General features: G+C 38.2%; 2 protein-coding genes across 5 annotated transcripts in view; one reads left to right on the top strand and one right to left on the bottom strand.

Moving 5' to 3' along the window:
* TRAPPC3L (trafficking protein particle complex subunit 3L) overlaps positions 1-24,066 on the top strand; it is a 65,205-nt gene that overhangs the window by 802 nt on the left and 40,337 nt on the right. The window lies entirely within an intron of this gene.
* The window catches only part of CALHM4 (calcium homeostasis modulator family member 4), a 41,599-nt gene continuing 34,451 nt past the window's right edge, over positions 16,919-24,066 (bottom strand). Inside the window, exons 2-3 of one of the 3 annotated variants that reach the window (XM_077162719.1) lie at positions 20,634-21,019; positions 16,919-17,552 (exon numbers count right to left, since the gene is read on the bottom strand). In XM_077162719.1, the coding sequence (XP_077018834.1) occupies positions 17,166-17,552; positions 20,634-20,969 (723 nt within the window). In that variant the 5' untranslated portion in view covers positions 20,970-21,019 and the 3' untranslated portion in view covers positions 16,919-17,165. Of the gene's footprint in view, positions 17,553-20,633; positions 22,318-24,066 lie in introns of those variants that run through there. The other 2 variants (XM_077162720.1, XM_077162718.1) reach the window with 2 other exon arrangements.

Below are 24,066 nucleotides of genomic sequence, written 5' to 3'. Positions count from 1 at the left end.
TGAAAAGTCTCCAAAATTAAATGTTGATGGGTTGTTGACTTTGGATGTTATACTTGATGCCCAATGGATGGAGGTGGCTGAAGGATACACTGAATAAGAAGTAGAATGGTGGACAGTAATGTATACATATGATCAAATATTGTGCTGCTACAGAAAGGAATGAAGCTGTGAGGCATGCAACATTGTGAATGAACCTCAAGGTTATTATGTGATGCAAAAGTAGCCAGAAACAGAAGAGCAAATATTGTGTAGTCTCATTTAGAAAATACTTATAAGAATATCGGGGCCTTGATTGTAATCTCTTAGAGCAGTCACATGTAGTCCAGAGTAGTCATTATTACTTCTAAATTTTAGAGGCTTTGATATATATGTATAACCTGGTATTTCCGTGGAACTTTTTATACCTGTGTGACACCTAAGACTCAGAGAAGGAGTTTTGCAGTTGTGAAGATCAACATTGCCACATACAACTGTTAAAGAAATTGTAAAAGAGATGAGGCTTTAATTAGAGATAAGAACAAAGCAGATCAGGTTAGGATTAAGGTAATTTCAGGGTTCATAGGTAAGAAAGACACTGTCTGTATTTTAGAGCTTCACCTCCTGTAAGAGACAAAAAGGAAGAAAGGTTTATTGCATCCGGAATCTAAATTCTCTGTAGCACAAAGTCTAACTCAATCTGCTTGGGTAGATCATTTAAACAACCCAAACACAGGGAGCCCAGAATGGGAATGAGGGCCTGTAATTCTGTGTAGATTAATGTAATGCTTGGTTATATCCCAGACTGTTAAGCAGATAATCAAAAAGAATTGGCGAAGTCCCTTGAGAGATGGAATTAAGAATATGTAATTATTAAACTTTATCACCGGAGAAACCCCAATACTGTCTGTTTTAGTTTGCTAGCTGCTGGAATGCAGTATACCAGAAAGAAAATGGCTTTTAAAAGGGGGAATTTAATAAGTTGCTAGTTTACAGTTCCAAAGCCATGAAAATGTCCCAATTAAAGCAAGTCTATAAAAATGTGCAAATTAAGGCACCAACAAGAGATTACCTTAACTTGAGAAAGGCGGATGAAGTTGAGGGTTTCTCTCCCAACTGAAAGGCACAGGGCAAACATGGCAATGTTTGCTAGCTTCTTCTGCAGGCTTCGTATTTCATGAAGCTCCCCCAGGGACGTTTTCCTTCTTCATCTCCAAAGGTCTTTGGCTACATGGGCTCTTGTGGTTCTTGTGCTCTCCTGTATCTTGTCATTCTGAAGCTTCTCCAAAATGTTTCCTTGTCTAAAGGATTCCAGCAAAGTAATCAAGACCCACCTGGAATGGATGGAGTCACATCTCCTCTAATCCAAGGCTAATATCCACGATTGGGCGAGCCACATTTCAGTGGAGATAATCTGATCAAATTCCCAACATACAGTCCCGAATAGGGTTTAGAAGAAACATTGTAGCCACAATATTGGATAAGGATTAAGACATGGCTTTTCTAGGGTGCATAAATCCTTTCAAGCCAACACACTGTCTCAAAACATTAGGGACTTCTAAGTCAATAGGCCAAGCCCTTGATCTTGAAGCTTGCTTTTGTGAAGCTTATTTATGTAGCAGAGAAGCTTAGCCTACCTAGAGTTATGCCAAAGAGTTACTTCCCAGAGGATCTCTTTTGTTGCTCAGATGTGGCCTCTCTCTTTCCAAACCCAACTTTGCAAGTGAAATCATTACCCTCCACCCTATATGGGACATGACATCCAGGGGTCAGTTTCCCTGGCAACATGGGATATGATTCCTAGGCATGAGCCTGGCTTGGCACTGTGGAATAAATAACGCTTTCCTCACGAAAAATGGGAAAAGAAGTGCAACAGATAAGATATCAGAGACTGAGAGAGTTGAGAGTCTACTTTGTCAGTTACTCTAATGCAAGCTTCAGCTAGACAATTTTATCTATCATGGTGTTCTAGTTTGCAAGCTGCCAGAATGCAATATACCAGAAATGGAACAGCTTTTCAAAAGGGGAATTTGATAAATAGCTACTTTACAGTTTTTAGACTGTGGAAAATGTCCCAATTATATCAAGTCTATGGAAATGTTCAAGCTAAGGCATCCAGGGAAAGACACCTTGGTACATGAAGTCCGATGGAGTTGAGGGTTTTTCTCTTAAGTGGAAAAGCACATGGTGAACACAGCCCGATTTCCTCTGTCATCTGGAAGGGCCACGAGGCAAACACGGTGTCTTCTGTTAGCTTCCTCTCCAGCTCCCTGGGAGGCATTTTTCTTCTTAATCTCCAGAAGTCGCTGGCTGGTCTACTTCATGGTGCTGTGGCATTCTCTACTCTCTCAGATTCTCCTGCTTTCTTCAAAATGTTTCCTCTTTTATAGGATTCCAGTAAACTAATCAAGACCAACCTGGAATGGGTGGAGACACATCTGCACCTAATCCAATTTAATAGCCATTCTTGATTGAGTTACATCTCCAGAGAGAAAATCTAATTAAAGTTTCAAACATACAGTGCTGAATAAAGATTAGAAGAAACAGCTGCCTTTGCAAAATGGGATTAGGATTAAAACATGGCTTTTCTAGGGTACATACATTCTTTCAAACTGGCACAATGGTTTGCCAAATCCCAACCAAATACATTCCTGCCTAATCTAAAGAACACCTAGGGCTTTATCTGAGATTCTACACTATGCGCTATGATTACTTTCCAGAAAACTACACCCTCCAGGTGGATTCCTAGGCCATAAAAAGTCTTGAAACACAGGGGCCAGCCTCTTCAAAACACCAGTTTCATCCCACATCCCATATTATTGACGGTCCCTTGGAACATGAAAAAGTTAGAACAGGCATAGCCCAAATAACCCTACACATTGAGAGGAAGATCAAAAAAAAAAGGTGGAGTTATACAGAGAATATAGGGTTTAACAAATGAGTATGATTGCTGAGTCATTATATTGATATTTCTTTTAGTCACCAGAGTCTTGGAAAAGCTAGAAATGAAAACCGAAAATTGTGAAATTGTAACTCATACCAAACTCTGACGTCTGTTCTACAACTAATTGTGGTGTGCTTTGAATTTTATTGCTTTTGTGTATATATGTTATTTTTCACAATTAAAAAAAAATTGTGTTTATAATAAAAGACTATGACTAAGTTAAAAAAACTAAAAAATATAAGCAAACACTACAACATATTAAAAGATATCTCTTGCTGTCTGTATCTTCTACCTTCTTTCCCACATTAAAGCTGTTATCACTTGTGTAGTAGGGGGAAAACTTTTAAATAAGCAGCTCTCTAATGATGAAGACCCTGAAGTGGTCTCTTGTTAAAATGATAATGTTCCATGGACTGGAAGGCATCTTGATCCTTTATTGGAAAATATTGCTTGTAACAGAAGACAACATTAAAGCAACCATAATCAGGCGTTATTTGGGACCGACTTTGCATCTTAAGTATTAAAGGTTGATTTTGGTCATTCTTTTAAACTTACACTGCTCCCCCACCCACCCACCCAAATGAAAGATCTCTGGACTGTGGTGAGGATTACATAAAGTGAATGAAGTAACTTTGCTATGTAAGGTGTTTATTTTTATGGATATACTCAGTGCACAGGAATTATCATGATTTGTTATCTAGGTAAAGAGTTGAGCAAAGAGAGCAGCCTGAGGTCCTAAAGTGGGAACTGTCATATTGGAACCACTTTTGCCAGAGCACAGTGAGCTGGCAGGGGAGGCATTGCAGATCATGTAGGGTTATTGGAGGGTTTTAACAGAAGAGTGACTTTACTATCTGATACTAAACTAGTAAAGACTACTCTGGCTACTGTGGTGTGAAAATAAGACAAATTCCACAAGTGTGGAGACCAATGAGTTTAGGCTAGGTACTATACAAACAAAAGACAGTGATGACTTGGACCAGAGTGGTGAAGTAGTGATCAAATTCTGGATACATTTTGTAGGTAAAGCTGTCAGGTTGTCAGATAGAGGAGGCAAGGATGATTTTTTGGCCAGGACAACTGGAAAGGTAAACTTCTCATTGACCAAAATGACAGAGATGAGAAAGACAGAGTGAGTTTGGCAAGAAAATAAATTATAGATGAAAGAAGAAAAAAAAACAAACATAAGCAAACTATAAAATTTTTTCTGACTGAAATAAGAAAACCTGTCAAATGAGACACAACTAAGCAACTACAACAAGGTTTATATTAGAAAAAGGTTTAAAATCGATGATCGAAGCTCTACTTTAACAAAGAATAGTAAGAACAAATTCAACCAACCAGGTCAAATAAGAGGGAAATAATAAAGATAAGAGTAAAAATGTATAAAAAAGAAGAAAAAACTGATGAAATAAAAAATTGGCTCTTTGAAGGAATAAATCAAATTGATAAATTCCTAGCTAGATTAATCAACAAAAAAAATTATCAATAAAAAAAGTGAAAGAAGGGTCATCACTATAGATCCGACAGGCATTAAAAGGATAAAACAAGCATGTATAAATATTAACACTTAATAAAATAATAATAAAAGGATAAAAGACAACTGAATATAAAATGGTCAGATTCTTTACAGCTACAAATGCTGAAACAAGCAAAATAAGAACAATTCAATATCTATTAATAAAATTGAATTTCTAATTAAAAACTTTTCTACAAAGAAAACTCAAGACCCAGATGATTTACTGGTGAATTCTATCAAACACTTAATGAAGAAATAATACTGCAAACATTCAGAAAATAGAGAAAAAGGGAGCATAAGTCACCCAAATAGTCTTGAACGCTACCTGTCTTAAAGACTTACTGTGAAATCATTGAGCAGGCATCACTGCATGAATTACTAGCAGTCTTTTCCTTCCCTCTATCACTGGTTCAAGCATCAAAAAACCCAGGAATTGGTATCAAAAAAAAGAAAACCAGAAATTGGTAGATTAAAATTGGCCTAATTTTAATCGTGTGTCCACCCCTAGCTTTCTGATAAAAGTCCCCTCCCTTCAAGACTATGCAAAGTAAAACTTCATAATGGGGAGGAAGAGGGATTCTAGGCAGATGAAAAACAGCGAAAGTGCATGACATCTCTAATCTTTATTTTTTTTTTCTTTTGTATGCTGTATGGCAGAGGTCACACTTCATTCTTTTTCCATATGAGTGTCCCCTTATTGCAGCACCATTTGTTGAATTTTTGTTTGGCTTGGTTTTTTGTTTGTTTGTTTGTTTTGGCAATTGCATGGGCTGGGAATCGAATCTGGGTCTCCCATATAGCAGGTGAGAATTCTACCACTGAACTACTCTCGTACCCCCATCCCAAATCTTTATTTGTGCTTGCATAGATGAAGTCAATAAAGAATAATCCAATTCCATGGTTGTGACTGCTATTGTAGAAGAATCACTTTATTTTTATCTCACTCAGATCAGGAGAAAACTTCAATTATTTTGCAGTAGAGAAACGCTGCCTTTAACATAGATATTAATGAAGACCAGTATAACTTTCACTATACAACTGTTAGAAGACCATGAAATGTGTGACACAATGAGACTTTTGACTATGTACAACAGCTAGGTCTAGCTCACATCTCCAGATAGGGAGCTGGTAGAGAAGCTGTGACCACTTTCTAAATATGACAATTGAGTGTCAACCCAGCAATAAAGAAGGTCAAAGCTAGAATTCCTATATAGATAAGGTCTTACTAGAAAACTGTATCAACTTGACAAGGATATCAGAATGCTGAATTGGGTAAGTATTCTTGCCCACCAATAAAGAGCAATACAATTAAGAAATCATTTTATTCTATCTTTCATCCTAGATGCAGTTGAGACAGTCAGCTTGTAGGCTTTTATTCGTAGGATTTCTCAAAAGTCAGATTTTCCTAGAGACTCTAGTTACCCACAAGTCCTTTATACTTAAAGTGTTTTGAAAAGTAAAGACTCAGGAGTACCATTTCCTAATCCAAAATATTTTCTTTGAAAACATCTGTAAACATCCTTTTTTTATAACACCTAATGTACTTTTATTGCAGGATCAGATAAATAATCTCTTTGACATAATTTTTCAAGTTTCTGTGTTAGTATAACTTGTAATTCCCTTGATTTTATCAATCACAACACCAATCAATTGAAGCAGCTTCTAAAATTGACTATATTTAGTTTTGGGAATATAGTATTTCTATATTATCTGTCCACAATGGCTTTCATTTTTAGTTTGGGAAGGCAAGAATAATTATTTGCAGTTTAATCAAAATTTATTTCAGTTAATCAAAATAATGTAATTGAAAGGGAAAGTCTCAAATGTTTTTCTATTAGATCATCTAGCTGTAGTGTAGTATTATGAGTTTTAATCTAGTAAATGAAGTGCCTCTTTATTTACGTTACCATTTTATTAGCAGAATCTTAGGTAAACTCATCCTTTTCAAACCTCATATATTCACTATAAAGCCTTTACATCTCAGAATGCTCAAGAGGTTGTTTTATTTTTAAATTTTATTAAAACCAATTCAACATACAACACAAACATTCTTAACTTATGAACATTCCATACTTGGTGTGCAATCAGTAGCTCACAATGTCATGACATAGTTGTATACTCATAACCATGATCATTTCTCAGAACATTTACATCACTCCAGAAAAAGAAATAAAAAGAAAAAACTCATACATACCATACCCCTTACCCCTCCTTCTCATTGACCACTAGTATTTCCCTCTACCCAATTTATTTTAACATTTGTTCCCCCTATTATTTATTTATTTTTGATCCATATTTTTTACTCATTTGTCCATACCGTAGATAAAAGGAGCATCAGAACAAGGTTTTCACAATCCCACAGTCACTTTGTGAAAGCTATATCGTTATACAATCATCTTCAAGAAACATGGCTACTGGAACACAGCTCTACAGTTTTCAGGCACTTCCCTCTAGCCTCTCTAATACACCTTAAACTAAAAAGAGGTTATCTATCTAATGCAAAAGAATAACCTCCAGAATAACCTCGACTCTATTTGAAATCTCTGAGCCACTGACTATGTTGTCTCATTTCTCCCTTCCCCCTTTCTGTTGAGAAGGTTTTCTCAATCCCTTGATGGTGAGTCCCACCTCATTCTAGGATTTCTGTCCCATGTTGCCAGGGAAGTTTACACCCTTGGGAGTCATATCCCACCTAGAGAGGGGAAGGGCGGTGATTTTGCTTGCTATGTTAGCTGAGAGGCCACATCTGAGCAACAAAAGAGTGAGGTTCTCTGGGGGTGATTCTTAGACCTAATTTTAAGTAGGCATAGTCTATCCTTTGCAGGGATATGTTTTGTATGAACAAACCCCAAGATTGAGGGTTCGGCCTATTGATTTTGTTGTCCTCACTGTCAAGAGCTTTTTTATTTGTGGTTTTTTAAATACTAGAGATTCCTCGAGCAAGTTCCTCTCTTAAGATCTTTGCACTTGTTATTCCCTCTGTTTGGAATATTTTTTTTCCCATACCCATTTGGTTCACTCCCTCACCTCCTTCAAGTCTTTCCTCAAATGTCACATTCTCAATGAGGCTGCCATGAACACCCTACTTCTCAGTAATACCTGTCCCTCCTACCCTGCTTTATTTTTTCCATGGCAATGATAACCTTCAAATATACACTAGAATTATTTATTATATTTATTCTCTTCCTCTCCCAACCAGAATCTAAGTTACATGAGGGCAAAATCTTTCTTTGTTCACTGTTGTATATTTTTAGCACATAGGACAGTAGCTGACACAGAGTGGGCACTCAGAAAATAATTTATTCATTGAATGAATGACTGAACCCAATGGAGTGGTAACATGGGTATACTTCTAAAAGGATTCGACCAGGGGCTTTACATGACTAGACAGTAGGCCTTCTTTACAATAAATTTACATTTACCACTAATTTATCATATGATTTGGGGCAAGATTTATTTACCCTCTTTGGGCCTTAGCTTCCCTATCTATAAAATAAAGGAGTTTGGCAAAATGATTGCCGAGTTTCTTTCCAGATATAAGTATCTATGATTCCTCAAGATCATGTTTATACTGGAGCCGATTGTGTGGAACCAGACTGCAAGGTTAGCAGCTGACATCTCGGACCCAGGATGTCACGGTCAGAAAATGGTCTCTGAGTAGAGGTGTTACTCTCCTAAGGACCTTGACACAGAACAAATAAAGATCTCAATTCTGGGCAACAACAAAGACGGGACAGCACTAGTTCTAAGAGGTCACACTTCTAACATTACCTTGCACATGAGAAAATACAAGGTGGGTGGAAAAAAGAATGTGTATGGGTTCCTTTTCTTCCACCCCGGCAATAGCCATTTTCATTTCTTTGACTTTCCCTCTCCTTTTTCTCTCCTCCCCACCCCACCTCTAAAACTCAAACATACACACATACATACCGTTTTTGCTTTGGATTTGAAAGGAACTGGTGGGGAGGGAGGAGAGAAAAATGAAGGAGCAAAAGAGGTATGAAAAAAGACAGAGTTAGTGAAATGCAATATAAATGGTTTAAAATGTATAGAAGAAGTACTTGCAAGTTAAAATGCAAAATTTAAATTTATGATAAATCCTTACTTTCCACTCCCTGCAAGAAAATATAGTAAAGAGTTGAGTTATGGTTACCTCTAGGATATGCAGGGAACTGGGCAAATGTTTTGTGTGTCCCTGTCTGTAGATCTTTATTAAAAAGTGTATTAAAATGTTCATGGGCCCATGTGAGGTATGGTGATTTATTGATGAAGATTTAGAATAATGGTAAAGAGGAGGTACCTACTATTGGTTAATCGTTTAATCGATATGTGTGAAGATTCTCTTCCTGTTCAGGTCATGTTCTTTACTGACAAATGCACTTTTCTGTCTAATTTCATATCTCCACCATGAGAAAAAGGCAGCCACACTGTTAGCCCTCACTGCCGTGGCTCTTTGATATTTATCTGCATTGAAACAATCTAGCTCTTCTTGCCTCTACAGTGCCCTAAACCATTTATTCAATGGTGGTTACATTAGGACTCATTAAGCAACCTTATCCATCACGCTGCGCTTGAATACTCAGAGGGTGTTTCCTGCTTTCTTAATGATGACCACAAATGCAAATTTTATCAAAGTATGCAGGAAAATGTGACCGCTGATTTGTTTTATGGGCATGCTAAATTCTGGCCATTTGGAACTTTACAATGTAAATCTAAGAAGGCGCATCTTCCCACCTTGTCTTTTTCTGAATTCTTTAGGCCATACCCGCTGCATTTCTAGAACAGGATCTCTCCGTGTGAAGCGCATCCTGCCTTGCGCGCGCGCCGCGAGCCGAGAGGAGTCTGTGGGCGTAGCCGAGCGCGTTGCCGTCCTCTTCCCAGGATTGTTCTTGGGGCGCCGGAGAGGACAGCGGGTTCAGGGCCAGTTGAAAGCCCGCGGAGGGGGCAGTGGGCGCGTCACCTGGGGTCTGCCTTAACACGCGGGGGTGACCACCTTGGGTGGCCGCGGGGCGGGGCACGCTGAGACGGAGCTGCTCCCCCGCAGCCGGCTTGGGTGCTGAAGACCGGACTGGCGCTCTGGCTGGGGTACAACCCGCGGAGACCCCACTAGCCGGCCCCTGCCCCGGGGCGGGCGGCGGATGTTCGAACGTGCGGAGGAGCCTGGAGCGGAGAAACGGGTCCCTGCGGTCGCGTCCGGCTCCGGGCGCCCCGCCCTGGCGGGTACCGGGCACCCAAGGGTGTCTTAGAAAATCCCGGGAAGGTGCTCAAAACTCAGGGATCCCTGAAGGCCGGCGTTATGAATCGAATACTTCACTGTATTATTCTAGCTGTACTGATAATGACTTGGATATTTTGTGCTTTCGTCTTTATCTGCCCCACAAAATACAGACCTCATTTTTCTCAAATTCAAGTGATCTTAAAGCGAAAGAATGGTAGGCTTAAAGTTGCCAATAATAAACTCAATACTCTTGATTTATGAAATTTATACCATCAATAAAGCACCATATTGCTCTTGATTGTTTTCCTTAGACATTTGATTTCTCTCGTTTCAAATATTGAAATATATTCACTTTACAAAATGTTTGCAGTATCTAGTTTTGTTGATGTCACTGACTGGCAATTACAGAAGAAAAATACATTTAAATATATAATGTAGCTTAGAATGAAACATTGTTATAAATTCACAAAATTTACATTTAGCTGTTCTTTTTGCAGTTTGTAACACCTGAAAATAGAAGACACTTATTTTATGTATTTATAAAATATTATATCATACATCTATCAGTTTATTTCCTAGGAGCAAGTGAGGCCGCAGCTTTGCTTTAAGGGAGAGCACAGAGCCTGTAGACTCACAGGATGCTTGTTGTTGAAGTGACCGGGAAGAGGTCTTAGTCCCAAATGTGTTTTGCTATGGATAGGCTGGTGGGTGCATAAACTCCTGAAACATAGTAGTTTGTTGGTTTCCTATTTCCACTGTGAAACATTCATCACAAACTCAGTAACCTAAAGCAACATAAATTTATCGTATTATCGTTTTGGAGAACAGAAGTTCAAAATCCGTTTCACTGGGCTAAAGTCAAGGTGCTTAAAGAGCTGCATTCCTTCTGGAGGATCTGGAGGGGGTAGTCCCCTCCTTTGCCTCTTTCCAGTTTCTGGAGGCTGCCTGCAATCCTTGGCTCGTGGCTCCTTCCTCTGTCTTCAAATCCAGCAATGGTTGGCCAGATTTTTCACACTGCATCACTTATACTCCTCTGCTGCCATAAAATCACCTTCGCTGTGGTTGTAACCCACCTGTGAGGTCCTTGTGATCACTATTCCAGAATAATTTCCCGAACTCAAGATCCTTAACTTGATGACATCTGCAAAGTCCTTTCTGCCCTACAGGGTAGTATTCATGAGTATTCGCAGGTTCTGGGAATCAGGGCGCAGACATCTCTGGGGGGTCACTGTGCAGTCTACTACAGTAGGTAAACTCTGAGCAAATAGATGTCTCTGTGTAAACTTAGTTTTTCTGGATCATTTTCTCAAATGCTTTCACTATAATGGCTCTTCAAAAGAGACTGTGATTCAAAATGGGTCAAACACCCACTTCCACAATTTAATCAGCCTCCCCTTGCCTTGTGTAAGGAAAAACTGAAGTCCCAGAGAGGTTGGCTGATGTAAGACCATAAGAATGGTGGGAGACCATGTTTTCCCGACTTCCATTTTGATCCTCCTTAACAATGGTCTACTGAATACAAATGGACAGATAATAGTGATGTCTTGCCCATCCCCTGCATAAGAAATGAAAATGCCTGAGACTCCTGGGTGGGTTTTGGTTAGTTTGTCACTACTAGAATTAATGTCGCTAGCGATTGGGTAACACAGGTCTAAAGTCATGCCCCAGTAGCAGTGGACAAGCCACCTGCTCCCGTAAGAGTGAACTCACTTTGCTAAGAAGCAAAGTGCCTTGAAGGTGAGTCCTTATATATGCAGGGGCAGGGAAACAGAAAGACTCACAAGTGATATGGCACTTATTGTCAGAGCTCAGGATGTTTTAGCTCTTCTTGGCAGGAGTTGGAGGAGAATCCTTTTCACACTTGCAACCCCCTGGAAGGTTGCCAGGCTGCCTCCTGTGGCTTTACTCTAGCTAGGTGCTGTGGAGCACACACTCTGGAGACATAATGCCAAGGCTGTGTCGCTTCCAGGTATACGACTTTGCCAAATTGTTTGACTCTCCATATCTCAGTTACTTCATAGATAAAGTGGGGAAATTTACCTTAAAAAATGGGGTCAGGTGGGTCTGGATTCCAATTATGACCCAAGATTCACCACTTATCTAATTAAATAATTACATCAGTCAGAAAACATTTCATTTGAATAGCACTTTACACAAAATTCTCTCACATTCTCTAGGTTATTCAGTATCATTTCAGCAAGCCATTTTCTAATGTGTGTATTACCAGTTTACCAGTTTGTTGTAAGTAGTAAAGTTTAAAGTGGCTGGCATGTAGTAAGCACTCCTTATGGTGATTTTTAGCACTCTCACCCTGACACACCTTGCAGGCAGATACCTGTTTGGACCACAAGAGGACAGCAGAGGAAGCTACATTTGAAATCTGTTTTCTTTCTGAAGCTCTGTGTACTGAGATTAGAGCAGCTTAATTGTGCATGGTGGTTAGTACAGAAAAGTAATTCACATTTGGGATAATGTGTCTTGCCTCACTCAAAATACCATCCATTGCTTTTCAGTCAGGGATCACAGGTATGGATGTATGCCCTACAGCTCAAAGAAGCTGCCACAATATCCCAGTATCTGTTCTTTAGTGAGCAGTACTAACTTTTGGCAGACTTTTTTCTGAGGTTAAAGTTGTATCTCTATACTTTATATATATATATATTTTTAACTTTTTTATTGTATAATATAACATATATACAGAGCAATGAAAGAAAAAAGCAATAGTTTTCAAAGCACTCTTCAACAGGTAGCTACAGGACAGGGCCCAGAGTTTGTCATGGACTACCATACCATCATCTCAGATTTTTCATTCTAGGTGCTCCAGAACATCAGAGGCTAGAAGGAATAAATAGTTTTTTTATCATCACAATTAACTCTTTTTTCTTTTTTGTGAAAAATAACATATATATATAAACAAACAATAAATTTCAAAGCACAGAGCAACAATTAGTTGTAGAACAGATTTCAGAATTTGGTATGGGTTACAATTCCAAAATTTTAGGTTTCTACTTCTAGCTTCTCTACAATACTGGAGACTAAGAGAAACATCAATACAATGATTCAGCAATCATACTCATTTGTTAAGCCCTATGTTCTCTGTTTATCTTTACCATCACCTTTGGTCTTTCTCACACTCTTTAGGGGTATTTGGGCAATGGCCATTCTAAATTTTTCATGTTGGAAGGGGCTGTCAGTAATATGTAATATAGAGATGGAACTAGCTGATGTTCTGGAGAGAGTGGCCGCCTAGGTTTCAGGACTTATCTGGTCCAGGGACCCATTTGGAAGTTGTAGATTTCTGGAAAGTTGCCCTAGTGCATGGAACCCTTGTAGAATCTTATATATTGCTCTAGGTGTTCCTTAGGATTGGCTGGAATGGTTTTGGCTGGGGTTTGGCAAATTATGATAGGTAGGAATGTCTAACTGAAGCTTGCATAAGAGAGACTTCCAATGTAGCCTCTGGACTCTATTTGAACTCTCTCAGCCACTGATACTTTATTAATTACACCTCTTTTCCCCCTTTTGGTCAGGAAGGCATTGTTGATCCCACGGTGCCTGGGCCAGGTGGGCCAGTCTCATTCCTGGGAGTCATCTCCCATGTCATCAGGGAGACTTTCACTGCTGGGTGTCATGTCCCACGTAGGAGGGAGAGCAATGATTTCACTTACAGTGTTGGGTTTAGAGAGAGTGAGGCCACATCTGAGCAGCAAAAGAGGTCCTTCTTAGGCATGCCTATAAGTAGGCTGAGCTTCTCTGCTACATACATAAGCTTCACAAGAGCAAGCCTCAAGATCTAGGGCTTGGCCTATTGATTTGGGTGTCCCTAATGTTTGATACAGTATCAGGGGTTTCCCCGGTGGTAAAGTTTAATAGTTCCATATTTTTTCTCCCATCTCTCAAGGGACTTTGCCAATACTTTTTGATTATCTGCTTAATATACTCTGGGATGTGTCCAGGATTACATTAAGATATACAGGATTAAAGGCTCTCCTTCTTATTCTGGGCTCCCTGTGTTTCAGTTGTTCAAATGAGCTATCCAGACAGGCTGAGATGGATTATGTGCTACAGAAAATTTTGGTTCCAGACAAAATAAACCTTTCTTCCCTTGGTCTCAAAGACTAGGTGAGTTTCTAAAATATAGACAATGTCTTCCTTACTCCTGTGTTCTGAATTACCTTAATCCCGACCTGACTGGCTGTGTTCTTATCTCTAAACACCAGGTTACACAGAGATAAAACAGCCTCTTAATATCAAGAAGTAATAATTACCACTCCGAACTAAATGTGTCTGCTGTAAGAGCTTACAATCTAGGCCCCCATTTTCTTATAAGCATTTTCAAAAGGAGGCCATACTATAAGTGTTCTTTAGTTTCTGGCTTATTTTTGCCTCACCAAATATCCCACATGTTCATTCTCAATGTTACATGCCTCACAACTTCATTCTTTTCTGTAGCAGCACACCATTCGATGATATGTATACACCATCATTTGCCAATCTACTTCTCAGGTAGTGATCCTTTAGCCACCTGCATTGATCACTGTACCTTATATTTTGAGGTAGCAAATATCTGTCATTAGGAAGATATTTGGTCAGTGGTGATATTTCATAGTTTTAGGGTTAATGTGATTTCCCACAGTGAAAACACTGTGAAATCACACTATTGCTTCCGATTTACAATCATGGCTTTGAATTGAAAAAAAAAAACAAAAACAATTAGAGATTGAGAACAGAGAAAGGAGAGAAAGGGGATGACAGAGTATAAATTTGGTTCTGCAATTTAGCTTTGGAAAGCACGGAGAATGCTGAGTAAACCAGATCTAAGCATGGGGATTGTTTTTGCGTCTCCTGGGAAATAGGCAATTTAGACTGTGGCGGGGGTGTACTAGAGCTGATAAAGTTGAAGTTAAGAAATGAGCAACTCTATATATATGCCACAGCATTTGATGTGATAGCCAAAAGCATATGGTAGCAAAATAGAAGGTAGTATTAGAACATAATTGATTATAATTATATGTTTTATAATTACATAAATCCTTTAAGCATAAAGGGAAGGAAGTACTATGTTATTAATGGAAAAATTTTGCCTAACTGGTTGAAAAATAAAGAACACTCGGGACCAAAAATAAAGAAAAGAGACTGAAATGACTGGAAATTTAGTTTGAAATGGATAATAGACAACGAAATGCCAAGGCTGTGTACTACCCTTTATATGGATGCTGAAAAGCCCTTCGAAGCCATGAGGAGAAGCCAGAAAATACTTACGATCCTTTGCTAGAAAGTTCTAGTGGAAGATAATGATTCACCGGTTCCAGATACAAGCTGTGCATGTCACACTCAAAGAGTTTGATGTAGAAAGGGCTTCAGAAGCTAGTGGAAACAAGGTTTCCTGGGCTAGGTATCAACAATTTATTAGTGTTCTTTCTGATGATGTAATTCTTTAACTTCATACATTCTTTGAGATTTTGCTGTTAACTGTACATATTATTGAAAGGTCTTTACTGTAGTATATTCCCTGAAAATTAAAAAAAAAAAAACTAATTTTGCATGCAGTGTAAAGTATTGATTTAACTAGTATGTCCTAATATGGAGTCATTTCAAGAAAATCTCAGCTAAATGGAGCCACAGAATTTCAGAACTAGAGAAGACCTTGGAGAACAAAGCGAATATGATTTCTGTATTTACACAGCTAATTTATATCAGCGAGAAGCTAGATCTCCAGTTGCCTTCCATACTGTAACTCCATTTTTTTTTAGAAGTCACTTGTAATGTCATATCAATACTGAGTAGAGAGTTAAGTGACCAATCAGAATATTTTGCCCTGAGCACTTGAAAAAGGTCAGTAGGTCAATATTCATTTTAAAGCACAATGCCACATTTAGAGAAAACTCAGGATCAAACTCAGTGATATTTTCCTTCCAAAGAAACCACGTAGGTCTAGTATCATTCCAGAAGGTAATATACATATTTATCTGTAAGCATAAACATAAGAAGCCTATTAGCTTTAGAAGGAATTCATTCATTGCCTTTTAGCAGAAAAAGTATATTATTCCCATTTTATAAATGAAACAGTCCCAGAGAGGCTAACTTCATTGCCCATGGTTAGATAACTAATAAATAATTGTGTGTGTGGGTGGGGCAGAGGTGCATGGGTAGTTCAGTGGTTAGAATGCCCACCTTTCATGTGGGAGACCCAGGTTTGATTCCTGGACCATGCACCCAAAAATAAATAAATAAATAAATAAATAAAAATAATGGGGAGGGAGGGACAGGTTTCCTGATCTAGTAAAGTACTATACAGTTTCATTTTAGTGAAACACTGAATATGTTTTGTTGCCTTAAAATTCATTTTTTATCTGTTTCTATTAAGTTTGAGGAATCCAGAATTCCATACAAAATAGACCCTTTCTCCCATAATTGTTTTTAAAAACTACTAAAAAATTGATTGCTTTTTGATATTTAAGTTCTCTGTTCTTCTTGAAAATGAATCTGGAAAGTCAGGTTGACCACTAACAGTTGAATCACTGCCCAGTAAGCAATCATTATTTTGGCCAAAATAAATAACAAATAAGCAAGTAAAAACCCTTAGATTGGCTTATTTTAGCCAGTGAACCAGTTGCTTAAATGCATGTGACAAAATCAAGCGCTAGACACTACATATACCAGAAATTATCAAGATAAAATTAGAAAATTGCCATGCACTAGAGTTTAAATTTAATAGAACCAAGTAAAGAAAAGTCAGGTAGATAAGTCCTTATGGAGTTCAAGGTAATTGATATACAATTACAGGTTGCAGTTGTGGTTCCCGAAATGGATATTGAGTACAAAGGTGCAATTTGTAATGAGAACATTGTAAAGGCACAGGCAGTATCCCTATAGTGGAGTATAGAAGTGAAGCTTTCTGGAAAAACTTTGCATGTAGTGACTATAAAATTGGGGCGTTCAAGGGTAGTTCAGGGGTAGAATTCTCGTCTGCCATGCAGGAGACCAGGATTCAATTCCCAACTGATGCACTTCCCCCCCAAAAAAAGCCGACAAATAGTGCTGCAATATGGGGATAGTCACATGGCAAAAGAATGAAATGTGACCCCCACCACATAACATACAAAAAAAATAATCCTAGCATGTAAATGCTACAACCAACATTTGTGATACTAATGATGATATAATAATGCATCATCTTCCCATGGTTCTAGCAGAATGACTCAAATATTCATTTCCCCATAGCTACCAAGTAATAGAAAACAAGATTAAAATTCTGATATGATTTCAAATTCTGTCCTTTAATTAGACCAATATGACACGAGCAGCATTTACGGACCATCAGAGAGATTTTAAAAAGGTACAGATTGACATGATTATCGGACAAATTGATCTTAGAGATACCATTTCTGGGGGCACTTATGTAAACAAATATCAGTAGAGAATGGAAAAGACAAGATTACTTTGAAACTCCATCATGATAAAAATTAAGTATCGGTTGAGCAATCTGCATTATGCAAGCGCTATAATCAAGGTTGTAATTCAATACCTTCTGATTTGCCTTCCTCATGGTCCTCAGCCACCCTGTCTCCAAGGAAGCTATAGCGACCCTGCGAGTCACCACCCACACATAGGAGACTGGGGGCTGAAATATCTCTCCAGTCTTGGTGAGTAGGAATACGGATTTCTTTGACATCCTCACTCCCAGGAACGAAGCCAAAAAGTCTCTTTATGCGCTGCATGATGAGGAGTCGCGAGTGCTGCTCTGCAGCCTGTCGGAAGAGTTCCCTCTCATTATGGAAGTGACTGGTCCAGTAATGATGTTGCAGAGAGGTGAAGGGAGAGCAACACTTTGCCACACAGCAGGAAACTAGGGCAGCGATGGTTGCCAAGGTGATCAAAATCCAACCCAGCATCTTCACATAATTATTTAAAAGAAAGGCAGAAAACATCAGTGCATCAAGTAGTCAAGAGGCAGTCATGGTAGGAAGGAGTTCTACAAACCTAAGAAATTGGGTGAGAAATTTGTTTTTCTAGTCTCTAATATGTTAAAATGTGAAGTTGCTGAGCATTTGATGTGATTATCAGTCCGAAAGAGACTATTATCCAGGCATTTCAACCTGGCCTTTGGATTGCCAAGGAATTTGGCCAGCTAACTTGGAATGGATTCTAAGTATGGTGTTGAAGTGACAGATGCAATGAGCCACCCATTACTTTTATGTAAGGTACAGAAATATACTGTTGCCTTTTAGCTCAACTTTGCTTCTTAGCCATCCCCCGAAAAAAGGCCTATCCATTCTGTGGTGCCTAATGAAATATTTGATAGTGATGGGCATGAAAATAATGAATAATAATGGTTGCCTTCTATGGTGTCTTCAATGATATGCCAATAATTTTTCATTGATACTCTTCCTGAGCTGTTCTTTCCCTCTTACCTTTTGCCACCAAAGAAGAAAGTCAGCGAGCAGACACTTATGTCCCTAAATGTATTTTTGACACCACAGTCACTGTGCCATGAAGGACTGTTTTCTTTTACATTCCCCTCCACCTTCAAATGGTCATATGTTGACCAGTTTTATGAATGATCTTTGAAAGAAAAATAAAATAGATTTTATCTGTAACCATTTAGTGTCGACTTCTAAAAACTAGGGTAAATGACTGTTTTTTCCTCTTAGAATCCTTTCCTTTTTATTATTCTTTTAAAAATATGTAGTGGTTGTTATGCAAAGTAAGAGAGACAAGTTCCATACATTTAGCGGAGCTCCAGATTGGAGCCATAGCTTGGGAGCTGAAGGTCTCTTCTGCAGCTTGTGATTCACAAATAAGTCTGTGTACAGTGGAATAGTTGCACTCTATGGGAGCTAAAATCTACAAAGGGTTATTGCATCATGATTTAACTTAACAGAGGCAAACATGGTGGAGGAAAAGTCATCTCAACCATTAATTCATCAAATATTGTAGTTTAAGCCTCAGGTTGAGCTGTCACCATGTGCTGGACATAGTGCTTGGTTATAAGGACTCAGATTTAAATAATTTAAGATACATACATCCTGTCCACTATCTTCAACCCTAAATAGGGAGACAAACCAGCACACCAAGAACTATGGTGCAATTAAATAGTTTTTGATATAGGAAAGCACAGGGCACTGAAGAAGCACAATGAAAAAGAAATGGACTCATTTGAGAGAAAGGAGTATCAGGAAATACTTCCCAAGGGAAGCGATGCTGAAGCTGAAGCAAATTATTAAAGAGAGGTTAACCAGATGTAAGACATTGGGGAGAGTTATAATAATGGGAGGAGACAAAAAAAAATAAGAGCATGAAGAGTTTAGCCATGTGGAAAAGTGGCCAGGGGTTAGATACTCTAGGACCTTTATACCATGCTGAGGAATTTAGAATTGTGCTCAGGTTGGCAGAGAATTAGTGGAAGACTTTATACAGGAGAGTCACATCATCTGATTTGCATTTAGAAAGATAATTTTGACTCGGGTGTTGAAAGTCAATTGAAATGAGGTGAAACTAATGGCAGTAAGATATTTTAGAATGTGGTAAGTGCAGAGAAAGGATTTTAACTTAATAGGATCACGTGGTCAATCCAGAAAAGTCCAACTAAAAAGTCCAGCTGAAAACAATATATATTCCTTAAATGAGATCGAAGTTGTGGGTAGTTGTAGAAGGCAGCCTGGTACCTTCTTTGTATACCATTCTTTGTATACCTTGATCACCTATTTATTACCTCTATGAAATTATGCAAGTTACATAAGCTCTTTGAACTTAGATTTCCTCATATGTATAATGGGGAAAATGATACCTGCTTCTCCAGACTATGAGGAATAGTTAAGATATGAAATTTTTATACATTTTCATGATAAGCATCTCAAAGAATGTTCATTTCACTAAACAAAGAACCCACTGACTGATGGTACTCAGAACTATAAAATTGTCTTTTCACATTAGAATTCCATGTGTGCACTTAATAAAACATTGCATTTTCACTTTAAAAAATATTACCATGTGTACTGCATTTTAGTGTTTCTTAAATAAGAATATATTTTAAAAGTTGTAAGTGTCCATTGACTTTTGGACTTTTCACTTATCTTCATATCACTCCTTCTGTCTGAGCTTTAGGGCTGGAATTTAAAAAGTTGAAGACAAAGCGTATCTTAAGATTTCTGACTTTTCTTGAACTGTGCCATATGCAACATTTTGGTATTCTGTGTCTTGATAGTAATTAAAAAACTTAATAGCATTAGCACTTCTTAATTTTTATAATCGAAAGGTATAGGGTAAAGAGAAGTCTATATGTTTGCAATAAGTAGTTTAAAAAAATAATGTATTTAATTCAGTTATAGTGGCTTGAAACAGTTTTTTTCTTCCAAATCCCTTAAAGAAATTGATGAAGGCCAATGGCTCTTTCTCTACAGAGAAAAATGTGCCCCCTTTTTTTTAACTTACAAATGCAGTCAAATTTATACCCTCCCCAATATGACACCAAAGTTAGAACTAGCATTAGAGTTCATTTTTAATCCTAATTAGATGAGATTGTAATGTATCATAATGCACGGTAAGAATACATACATATATGTATATATGTAGAAAAAGGGGGGTTAGTAATATAGTAATAATAACAATATCTAAAATTTGTTGTTTATACTATGCATTAGCTTATTTATTCCTAACAACAACCCCATACAGTAGGCACTGTTAATATCCCCATTTTACAGCTGAGAAGAGACAGGCAAAGCAACATTATATAACTTACTCAAGGTTTTGCAGATTAATAAGTGACCAAGCAAGACTCAAACCCAGGTCTGCCGACTCCTAAATTCAACTTCCTAACTATATTCATATAGCCTCACAGCAGAACTCACTTTGATGAATGGCCTCTAGTTTGTGTTCAAATAATCAGACATTATGAGGAGTAGCAGACTGTAGAATGTTTCCAGTGACTATATTTCATATGGATAGCAGAAAGAAAAAAAAAATCAAGAACTTACTTGTGACTGATATCTGTGCAGAAGAGCCAACTCATCTCTCACCAGGGTCATGGCAGAAGGAACTGATCTGCCACATGGAAACCCAGCTAGGATCTCTTCCCGCTTGTGGGCACTGATGTTGTCAAATACTGGGTAATGGTCCACAGATGCAAACTCGCTTGCTGCACACTCATAGTAGGTGCCCGTCAGCAGCGTCACCACCAGCCACGATAATGGAGCAACAAGTGCCCTGCCTGTTATGCTGAAGAACCTAAGGCAAACCAGCCTGCGTTCCAGGGGGCTGGTTCTCCGGTGAGGAGGAGTACAGCTGCAGCAGTGCTCACTAACAGTCCACATCTGGCTTCTCAGAGCATAGCCGGCAATCAGAAGAAGCAAGGCAGGAACGACTAGGAAAGCAAAGCCATAAGAAAAATTTTTGCCAACCTGACAGGGACAGGTGAACGTGAAAGAGGAGAAGAGTTGTTGCCCACCAATCGTCAGACCAGCAATTAAAGAATTGATAAATGTTCCACTTCTCTGCAGGGAAGATAGAATATTGTCGGGAGTTGGGCTCATCGTGAGAAACTGTCACATCAATCAGCTTATGGCCCTTTCTGATCATTAGACTCCAACAGCTGTTGCCATTTTATGGGCGCTTACTGGTTTAACTGGTTGTGTCAATGAGCCCGTGTTAACTTGTTTAAAGAGTTCTAGCATCTTTCCCTGTGTAGTTTGTGAACCCTGAGCTAATAATGCACTTCAGATTATACCCATAAGAAATTGAGGGAGCGATTCATCTGGTGTGAGTGAAGGGGGAAACTGTTTCAGGGTATCTTCCCACAAAGTGCCAGAATCTTCTCATGGGTTGCTCTGTATCATGACCTACAAAATGTTCAGCACCAGCAAATAGAGCATCAGAAGCAAAACAGAGAACATCCTCATAGACCAAATGAACAGAATTAACCAGAATATGCCAGAATTTGCTCATCATAAAATCACAACATTGAGAAAAATGGAAATTATAAAATACTTGAGTGATCCAAAATTTAGGACTAGCTGGAAAAACCATGACCTAAGGGTTCAACCAGAAGATTCCTATTATGGGCTGAACTGTGTTCAATTCAAAAAGACATGCTCAAAATCAGAACCCCCAGTCTTATAAATGTGGCCTTATTTAGAAATAGTCTTTGAAGACATTATTTGTTAAGATTAGTCCAAACTGGGTTACGGTGTCCTCATAAGAAGGGGAGAATTGGACACAGACAGCCACATGGGAGGGAAGAAGGTCATGTGACAACTGAGACCAAGATTGAAGCCCAAGGATTGCAGCCAAACCTCCAGAAGCTAGGGGGAGGCCAGTAAAGAGTCTTCCCTACAGACTTCAGGCTTCCAGTCTCCAGAATGGTGAGACAATAAATTTCTGTTGTTTTATGCCACCTAGTTTGTGGTACTTTATTATGAAAACCCTAGGGAACTAAGACAATCCCAAAAGATTTCTCAAAGGTAAAGAGCTGTATTTGGCCATGCCTGAAGCCAAATCACAATGAAAGCATTTTAACCTTGCATAAAAATTTAAGATTTGTTTGTATGGACAGAATATTGTTGCATTTTGTTTAAAAGTTGTTGCAAACTTGTTTATATGGTATTTTTATATGGAAATATTATATTCTTATTAATAAAACTATAAAAAGAAATGAAACAAATATTCAAGGTGTTTGATATATATATATTTAATCAGCAAATATTTATTGTAGAACTTCTATGTGAAGGGCACTGGGATAGGCTTATACAAAGGAGAATAATACATAAATTTCTCTTCTTGAATTCTCATCTGGACACAGTTAAATAGATAATTAGTGAATTGAAACATAATAATGAGGAATTCATCCTGAATATAGTACAAAAAGACAAAAAAATAAAATATTTTAAAAAGAAGTTAAGAGACATGGAAGGCAGATTAAGAAACTCCATGAGTTTCAGAAGGAAAATATGAAGGCAAAGTTATTGAAGACAAATAAGAGAGAATTTTGCAGAAGTAAATAAAGTCTCACATTGAAAGAGTGTTGAATGTTCTGAGGAGGGCGGATTCACATCTAGACACACCATAGTAAAACTGAATAGTGTCAAAAATAAAAGGATATTCTTAAAAGTAACAGAAAGAAAAATAGACAACCTACAAAAGAATGATGAAAGACTAGTGGCAGACTTCTCATCAGTAACAATAGAGAACACAATACAATGTACCCAAGTACTCAGCCACACTGTCATTTCAAGACTGGGGGTAAAATAAAGCCACATGAAGATTCAGGGACTTTACCGCCACAGACCCTACTAGAAGAATTATTAGAGGATACAGCCAGAAGAAGACTGAACTCTGAGGAGAGTCATGGGAGCAAAACACAGTGATGGGTACAAATACTACATTTTAAAAGCCCCTTTAATTATTAACCGTATAAGTAACTACTTTTCATTTTAAAAGATGCAACTAAGGCAATACATTGTTCCAATAAGATATAACACACTCCCACTGAAATTTAAGACTGGCCACAACAAATGTTAGCAAGAATGGAGAGCAATCGGACTCTCATACACTAATGGTGGGAACATAAAATGGAAAATTGTTATTAATCTGCTATTGAAAATCCCCTTTCCCCCTCACCCCAATTTTCCTGAGAAATGTGTCATGGAAGGTGGGCTCTAATGGAAATATTGTGAATATTGTAGAATTCCATTCAATAGATTCATCTGCAAGAATAATTAATAATAATTAGTGTTTATACAGTGCATTGCAGTTTGTTGTATAATATACATTATCTCTTTGATACTCACAATTATTCTGAGAGGTGGCTATTATTATTGCCATTTTGCAGATGTGGAAACTGAGCCAGACAGCAATAAAATGGCTTGTCCAAAGTCACGCAGCCCATAAACGGTGGCATGGCAACTTAACCTGGGCCTTCCGAATCCTCCTCAGCCCTTTCAACTATACCACACTCTCCTTCAAAGTAGTCACTGGTCTGTCACATCATATCAAGAATTTGCCAGAACAAATAGGGCTAATTACTCAAGCTGTAAGAAGTAAGAAACTACCTTCTTAAACAGAGTTTTAGGCTTCTATTTCTGAAACAGTTTTGATCCTCTGAACACTGCATTTGTGAAGATAAAAGGGTGTCTCATTTGAACTTTAAATATCTATACTTCTGCATAAATAAGAGCTAACATCTCAGGGACTATCAAAAGAGAACTAAGGGGTTTGCTTTCTCTGCCAGAATCATTATACATTATTAAACTGAAGAGCATCCATTTTGAGCAAGAGTTTTATAAGAAAACATCACCCAACTGTTACTCCTTCAAATTGCTGCTTATGGGGAAAAAAAAAGGTTGCAAGACACGTTTGAATATTGTTATCACACAGGCTGGGGGTCTAGGTTTTGGAGACAGTCCATTACTCAAT

Source organism: Tamandua tetradactyla, chromosome 5, assembly GCF_023851605.1.
Source record: "Tamandua tetradactyla isolate mTamTet1 chromosome 5, mTamTet1.pri, whole genome shotgun sequence".
Lineage (NCBI taxonomy): Eukaryota > Metazoa > Chordata > Mammalia > Pilosa > Myrmecophagidae > Tamandua > Tamandua tetradactyla.
The sequence above is the reverse complement of the archived record's forward strand: the minus strand, read 5'-3'. Positions and strand labels throughout refer to the sequence as shown.